The sequence below is a fragment of the Hypomesus transpacificus genome, chromosome 19 (genome assembly GCF_021917145.1).
Source record: "Hypomesus transpacificus isolate Combined female chromosome 19, fHypTra1, whole genome shotgun sequence".
NCBI classification, from domain to species: Eukaryota; Metazoa; Chordata; class Actinopteri; order Osmeriformes; family Osmeridae; genus Hypomesus; species Hypomesus transpacificus.
The window spans coordinates 2,413,052-2,421,650 of NC_061078.1; the positions used below are offsets into that span (position 1 = coordinate 2,413,052).

The 8,599-nt window shown below is 45.5% G+C and overlaps 1 protein-coding gene across 1 annotated transcript; it reads left to right on the forward strand.

Moving 5' to 3' along the window:
• Window positions 1-5,297: 5,297 nt before the first annotated feature.
• On the forward strand, window positions 5,298-8,183 carry insyn1 (inhibitory synaptic factor 1). The gene is made up of 2 exons (XM_047042321.1): window positions 5,298-5,306; window positions 6,929-8,183. Exons 1-2 carry the CDS (start codon window positions 5,298-5,300, stop codon window positions 7,760-7,762), a joined length of 843 nt encoding a protein of 280 aa, XP_046898277.1. The 3' UTR covers window positions 7,763-8,183.
• Window positions 8,184-8,599: the final 416 nt, after the last annotated feature.

The following is an 8,599-nucleotide window of genomic DNA, read 5'->3' on the forward strand; positions in this document are numbered from 1 at the left end:
AAATTCAGTACAATTATACAAATATACTATATATTTTAACAATCATGAGAAGTATATTCTGACATACGAAATGCAACACAAAAATGCAAAATGATTCCTCGCCATCAAAAAGTATACACAGTCTAGGCCTCTATAGGATACTGTGCAACTAAGGATCACCCTATACAAACAGCGACCAGGAGAGGTTTACAGTGGCTATGCTCTTTGAATGCCTGCATTGGAAATCATTCGAGAAATTTCGAGATTTTTCCACAGTCTTCTGACACAATATTCTATTGACTGAAGGATGTTCCTGTAAAGTGCTGGGCTTATAATGACTACAGAGACCGTTCCATCAGGGAACAAAACAAAAAGAAATGAGATGGAATAGCAATGGATTCGCCACAGATATCCTTCCCCCCTCCCCCTCCCCTATAAACACTGCAGAGTGAAAACTAAAAACAAATTGCATAAATTGTTTTTTTTTCTCAGGGCCTCAATATTTCCACTTTGTATGGTGGAGCAGGCTGCATCTGTTGTACAATGATATATGGGGTTCACACAATAACATTTTCAAACGGGAGTGCACTCCCATTAAGATAAGCGCTGCAGGGCCAAGGAAACCTGGAAATGCCAGAAGCATATTGATCGTGTGCCCCCGTGTCACTGGTGGAGGGCAGAGGACCTCAACCTGCCCTGTTGCCCAGAACAATGAGGACCAATGCAAATCACAACTGTTAGCCATAGAGCAAAGTAACAAAGATAGTACTGTAGGTATGTTTTAACGTGGATGAAATGTGTCTTATGATAATGCTTTGACACCTTCTGAGTACATCGCGGTGACTTTGACATTTAGTGCCGTAATTAGAGGAAAACTGGATGTTGTTTTCGTGGTGTGACTTGATCTTGGATTGCTGTCCAGCTGTACATAATGATCTACTGTATCTAAGCTTCATGTAAATGTTAGCGATGGACTGTACCATACCTTAAGCTTTCATGTTCTAAAGCTTGGGCACAAGTACTCACGCACACATATACATGCAGACGCACACACGTTGAAAGGGAGTCAGATGGCTGAGCGGTGAGGGAGTCGGGCTACTAATCAGAAGGTTGCCGGATTGATTCCCCGCCCCGCAAAATGACGTTGTGTCCTTGGGCAAGGCACTTCACCCTACTTGCCTCGGGGGGAAAGTCCCTGTACTTACTGTAAGTCGCTCTGGATAAGAGCGTCTGCTAAATGACTAAATGTAAATGTAATGTAAATGAAAGACCCATTAAACAGAGCCTGTTTTGAGATGGGGCTAGATTGGTGTGGATGTGTCAGCTCCCAGGGGCCACTCCTGGTGTGGATGTGTCAGCTCCCAGGGGCCACTCCTGGTGTGGATGTGTCAGCTCCCAGGGGCCACTCCTGGTGATGGTGCTTCTCTGCCGGCAGGGTTGGGGATTTAGTGCTGGATTGGGCTGAGCTTCTGTCTGTTCCCAGTCAGAGACTTTTTCCTTCCCTCAAAACACCACACAACCCCCCCCCCCACACACACACACACACACAACCTCCCCATGCCAGCACAAACAGTGCAATCGCACACACGGTGCAGTGGACACGACAGCAAAACAAAAACGAAAAAAACCTCCTCAGCAGCAAAGTCATCACACAGTGTCGCCGTGGCCTGGCTGTACACTCATTTTCCAGCCGGCGCACACCAGTGTGACCTGCCAACACGTGCCGGCCCCAGCCTGACGCAGACACTATCTCAGACAGGCAGACGGGTTCTGGAGCCCCCATAGCTGTGCTTCTCCGTCTAGTGCAAGTCATAATAAGCGCAGGCTCTCCTGTCTCTCCCTGTCCCTCCCTGTCTCTCCCTGTCTCTCCCTGTCTCTCCCTTTCTCTCCCTTTCTCTCACTGTCTCTTCCTGTCTCTCCCTGTCTCTCTCTGTCTCTCCCTGTCTCTCTCTGTCTCTCTCTGTCTCCCTCTCTCTCCCTTTCTCTGACAATCTAAAAAAAATGCTAGTTTACACGGCAGCCATTTCAACCTTGTTCCTCTGTCACTGCAAGTGATGTTCGTCCCAGTAGACACATCCAACTATGTTTACACCCAGGGGTGCCCAATTATATGGCTAGCCACCGAATTGCAAGTAATGGAATATGCCCCCCTCCCCCCCCCACCTAAAATAATGACCTGAATTAGGCAACAGTAAAGTGTCTGTCTCGAGTCTGATTTGTTTGCACCCAGGACTTGCTAAGGAGCACACCCCTGATGACCTCCAGGGGGACTGAATGAGGCCCATTAGAAAGCCCAACTTGGTGATGATGTTTTTGATTACTGACTGCAGCTCCTGTTCTCATCACAGTGTTGTTTGTGAATTGGCGCTGCACTCGCGTGGCCTCCATAAAGATGAGTGTTTTTCAGGGAAAGATGAAAAAGCAGGAGGCGTGTGCCTAATGAATTCTCAGGGTTACGGTCCCTCTCATGACAGAATAATTAGAGCTCACACTTCCACGGAACACTTCAAAGACGACGCTCATCCCCTCGACGACGCCCAGTGACATGTCTCACCAATCAGGTTGGACTGACTTAAATATGGTCTTCCTTCCCTCTGCCCCACAACTCCTGCCCCCCCCCCTCCCCCTTCAGACACGCACTCTCTGTGTCAACAAATGCATAACTCCATTGAGAAAATGTTGGTAGTGCAACGTGGCTCGAACACATTTCACTACCCCTCACAGCATGTGACAAGCTCGGCAACAAGCTTGAATTAACAGGTTTGAGTGAACAATTGCAGTCCTTTTAGAGAGAGACTGACTGTGGTATATTGGGTGTTGTAAATTGTAGCATAAAGAATGCAAGTCTCTCTGATACTCTCCAATCTTTGTCGGAAGGAGAGCCAAATTGAGTGGAAAGAAGCATGGGGTTCAGAGTAAGGAGGAGCTGGCTAGCTGCAGGAGCTAAATACATTAAAACAATATTTGCTAATGTTTTACTTCAGAAGCTGCATGCAAGGCCATTTTGGTAATTGCTGAGGCTTTCTTAGTGACATGATCTGTTTCCAACTCTGGAAGTGTCCCACAGGGGTAGGCTTGGAGCCCATTGTGACATGTGAAGAAACAGCATTGAGATTTGTTTTAATGGCTCTACTGAACACATAACAAAAAATCCTCTGGAAAAGAAAAATCGAGGCCAGAGGCTTAGTGTTCCATATTTAACGAGCGAGTGCACCAACATAATCAAAGTAAACTTTGAAAATTAGGTGCCACGGTGGAGAAGGGCACATGAGCATTGTGTAATGATAACTATTCCAAATTAGAGATGATTTATCACTGATAGAAAGCCAAAGAAAGACATTATACTTAGAATGCATTTTTTTTTATAAATATAGTTTTTTGTGTCTCATTACATTTGGACTCCATTGCAGGATTACCATCATACAGTACAACTCCATGGCATTGCGCTGAAATACCAGTTTCTGCTTTAATTATATTTAATTGTGTAAAGCAGAGTCTGTAAAGAAAAAGTCTAAAGTCTGTAGACAATGAATATGGCATTTCTAGACTTGCAAAGGATATTGATTTTGTCAGTTTATAGACCACTAATGAGATGTTTTTCTACACGAGGTCATCAATGCTTACCAAATCAAACTTCCCTCATTAAACATCTGTTTTAACGTCAATGAAGTGAAAAGAGCAGGAGGTGAAATATCCATCTTTTCATCAACAGGCCTCTCAAACATGTGCTGCTATTCACCCCCCTACAATGTTCTTTCAGTGCATGAAACACAGAGTGGACCAAGTAGTTCAAATTAGGATTACTGAGGTACAAGAGCTCCAACACAAGGGTACAAGAATCAAAGATATCGTATAGGAAGAAATTAATAAATCATTATTCTCTAGTAGAGGAACAGCCTGCAGAGGCGAGGTCTACGAGAGGACACGAGTGAATGTTATTCAGAGATCCTTGCTGTTTTCGTCTGAGACACTGCGTCGCAGAGATTCCTCACAGAGTAGCACTCTCTTCAAGTAAGATAGCCTGCTTCCAGCTCCCCACCTGACTGTACTGTTCTGACACAGACTGTGTTCCAAGTGCTCCCCTTCACTCTGACCCTCAATTACCCAGTCCAATCATGGACGCCGGAGTGCAGGTGGTAAACATTGCTGGCATTCGCCACTCAGCCCCACCACCAGAAAGTGCCTTTGAGCACTCCAAAATGACTAGGCTCAGCACTGAGTGGCGGGCACAGTTGTGTGAGCATATGCTGTGACCAGGGCTGGATGTCTTGACTCATGGTTGCAGAGCGCTGTCCCGTCTGCATGAACAGAAAATGGCTAAAGTGAGAAAGTGGATGCCTCGTGAAAAGAAAGAAAGCTTCGCGTTCATGGCTGTATTTACTGGAGTAGTGACACCGCCAAGCTATGTCTGCGCTTTAGCCAAGAGAGGATTTGCAGCAGTAATTTAGTGTTCTGCGGTCGACTAGAGTAGTCTAGCTGAGTCTATTTTCTACCCTTTTGGACATATTGCTTAAAATAATTGAACTCAGATGATCAAGAACGTCTTTCCCATTTACCGGTATATCTCTATTTCTATTGTCTTATCAGGTGTTATGGCAAACAACATTTAAGAGTTGATTTTGTGCCATGATCCAGCTGCAATCTGATATCATGAGCTTAGAAACTCAACAAAAGCAACGTGATTCTCGGGAAAGCTTGTAATTACTGTTGCACATCCTCATTGTGCTCTTTCCTTTTTCAAACACAGTGTGTCCCTTGCTAATGACTTGCTCCTGATGTGTCCATTCATCCATTTACGCTCAAGCAATCTGTTTACCCAATAATTCACTCCATAGCCCGCTCTTCACACATTCTCTTCCTGGAAGAAAAGATTGAGATTACCGCTCATTGTTGCTACATTGAGTCCATCTGTGACTGAGATAAATGAAGAAGACCCTTGCAGCTCAAACTGTTATCAAGCAGAATTAGCCTTCATACTGGGGACTGGGACACAGTTACTTAGCAAGTTGGGAGAGCTCAGTGTTTACCCTAGGGAAGGCTTCTTATGTCGGGGAACGTGCTGGGTCATCACCTACTCAAGAAGACATAAAGGAAATTTCAATTATGCTTAACGACCATAAACATAATTTGGGCAATTTCCAAGTACCTAGTGGATAGAAGGCAAAGTAACGGATCTAGGAAACAACAAGGTTTTGGCAGTCAACGTCTGTCATTTGTAAATCCTTTTGTATTTCATGAGGGATTTGTTTAAGATGTCATGACTAGGAATGGCATGCTTCACTGGTACTGAATGCTTTATTAATTGATACCCAATAAAAATGGTTAAAGTAGGTCAGTGTTAGGATTGAAGCGGGCCTGTGAAATGTGTCTGACAGACCAGACTTTTCTAAACACATTGATTGAATTAAATCCCCTTTTTCAGGATGACTAATCAACTCAACAAAGCCACAGGGCCCCTCGGGGTCTAAGAACCATCTTGGCATTAGCAGCACCACGCAGCACAACGTCTGCAAATCACTCTCCAGGCAGGTTTACCCATTCAGCTCACCACTGAGTTTACCTACAAAGCCTCAGACCCCGTCTGCCAATAGGGAGGAGGCAGAGTATGTTGATGTGTGCCATTCTGGGACTGGCACACCCACACAGGAACCAGTTTCTAGAAACACATGCAAGCTCAGACTGCCAAAGCACAGATATGGCACCAGTGCAGGGGGAACTAATGACGGGAAGCAGGGGAATGAGGACGGCGCTCCAGGAAAGGTTCAAATGCAGATGGTTGGGTCCACTACCACAGTACGGTCTATGTTTAGAACAAAACACCAGGGGGTTGTATAATATCTGTAATTTTTTCCCCCTGTTTTTTGTACAAATTTGCATAGTCATGTTATCTACCCTTCCATCCTGCACTGGGCTGTAGTCCCACAGAGACCTACTCGTTCACTCCATCTGTGAGCCTTTAATGGTGACGACGAACAGCTTGGTGCTTTTTCCGATATCATATGCATATTCATGGCGATTCTCACCGTCATGTTTGCATGTCTGTGTGAGATCATCAGGATCTTTGAGCGGAACGCCTCTTGTTTGCACTGAAAATCACCTGAGCAATCAGCGAGCACATCTGCTGAAAGATACTTCTTTTAATCAGTGTGTTTGTGTAGTCAGGTCTTTGGGAACTCCTAATTGCTCCTTTAAAGTCATTGTGCCGAAAGAATGAATTTGGATTTTTAATCCCTTCATGAAGGCACTAGACTGGTTTTCTTGTCTTTTTTTTTCTTCTTTTCTGATAATTCTCATTTGATGTCACAACACGGCGCTGAAAGCAAACAGAAAAAAGGAAAAAGGAAAATTAGAGGCAGAAAAAAGGATCATGTTCATGAAATCTCTAGGTGGAGCAAACACTTCCACCACAGTTATTCGACAATTATGTCCCAATTCCACATGCACATGTTCTGAGAAAGCATTTTTCGAGATCAAAACACAGAGGCTTAATTGTTAAACGGTTTGGGGAAATGTATCTTTTACAGGCCGCACAATTTCAAAGTGGTTTTTCATTTTACAATAAATTGCCTTTGAGAGCGAGCGTGTTGATTAAAGGTGCTCAAATGTCAAGTGTGGAATTTTATGCGCCATCAGCAAATCAAGAAAATCAATTGTGTTTTGGGGCTTAAGAGCTTTCTAGTGAGACCTGTAAACACTCACTCTGGGTGGATGCTGATGGAGAGTGATGAGGTTGATTTCACAAAGGCTAGTACAGGACTTTGCCTGTTATTACAATGTTGGGCATCTTTTTTCTGTGTTAGAATTAAAAGGAATTTTGGCATACATGTATGCAAAGCAGAAGGCTTGGTAAAGCAGGCAGAAACACAAACCCGAACCTCGGCAGTGCAACAGCGTCTAAGGAGCCACATCCTCCACATCCTCTAACCACTCATTCTTCTTCCCGTCTCAGGTGGTGGGTCAAATCGACAAGCTCACGTCAGACTTTGACATTGATTTGGAGCCGGATGATTGGACAGTTGCCACGGCGAGCAGCACGTCGAGCAGCGAGCGAGGCCTGGGAGACGCTTTCCGGATGGACTTTCTCAATCCCGACGTGCTGTCGGACAGCTGGGACTTCTGCAGCTACCTGGAGGCTTCCGCCGCCGCCGCCTCCACCCGCAAGCCCGCTGAGCACTATGGGGAGGCTGGGGCGGAGCCTGGGCAGGGGACTATCCCTACCCAGACCCAGACGCCCACCCCGCCACCCAGCACTGCCTCGGCTTACTCCCAGATGAACGGCGGGCTGCCCATCCCTAACGGACCCCGCATCATAACGCCGGACTCGTCGAGCGAGGAGGCCAGCAGCTCGACGCACAGCCACAAGACGTCGCGCACCTCGGGCACCAGAGAGAGGGTGCGTTTCAGCGACAAGATCCTGTACCACGCGCTGTGCTGCGACGACGACGAGGAGGAGGAAGAAGGGGAGGGGGGGGCGGAAGAGGAGAAGGGGGGCTGCGCGACACCAGACACTGACAGTGAGGAGCCCAGTCTCCTGGCCAGCTCACCCATCCCCCCTCTCTCCTCCTCAGAGCGCTCACTCCTCCATAACTGCCTGGACCCTTCCTATGTCCCCTCCCCAGGGAAGGCCCTGGCAGGGGCTCATACCCTGCCCAGGAAAAGTCTCCTGAACCCCGGCTGCAGGAAAAAACTTCTACGGAACAGCAGCACACAGACTGTCTCAGACAAAAGCACCCAAACTGTACTGCCCTATATTCCAGCCAAACAGAAAACAAAGGACCCCTGAGAAAATATTACTTTACAACAAAAGTACAACAACAAAAAAAGGACTGTGTACTATTTAATATTAAATACATAGATCATAGATTAATACACAAATAAAAAAATAATTAATTATTAAATTAATAAATGATATATGGGAAATCACTCGACTACCTAAAGTCATTCTGAGGCTCAGGGAAATCAAGTAAAAGTGATGAAAGGCAGTTCATGATGACAGGAAGTAAAAAAGGAAATTGGAGGACCAAAAGGCCTGTGCCTGCTAATGTTCATGTATAATAATTTGCAACACTTACTGAGATAACAAAGCAATCTTTTTTTTTCTAGGAAGTGTTCTGAAATTGGAAACTAAGTGTTCAGAGACCCCACCCCTTATCGTAAACCAGAAAATATTATGCCTGTTCTTACAATGTGGTTAAAACGCTGCACATTCTGTACACTGAATCTGTATAAACATTGTATTTTTCATGTTCCGATTATTTCAAATGTCAAGGGGATCTCTGGTTATGAGCATGAGACGGCGTCTGCATGCAGACGTCAAGCCCTCTCCTCTCTGATGGCGTCATCACTGACTAAGGTTCTGATGCAAGACTGTTTTACCCGTACCTTTCATTTTATAAATCATTTCAGTAACTGATCTCCTGGTCTGGTGCAGAGACTTCAGTGGGAGGTGCTGTAGACAGAAAACTGTTTTGTATTTTTTGGAGTCCGCTCTCCACATGGTGACATTTCCACTTTTCAGTCTTTTCCTCTCTGGCAGGGAGCAGGGTCATTATGGGTGAGAACTTGAATAGCAGTGCACAAAGCCAAGATGCGAAAGGTTATGTCTTTCCATTCTGTTGCC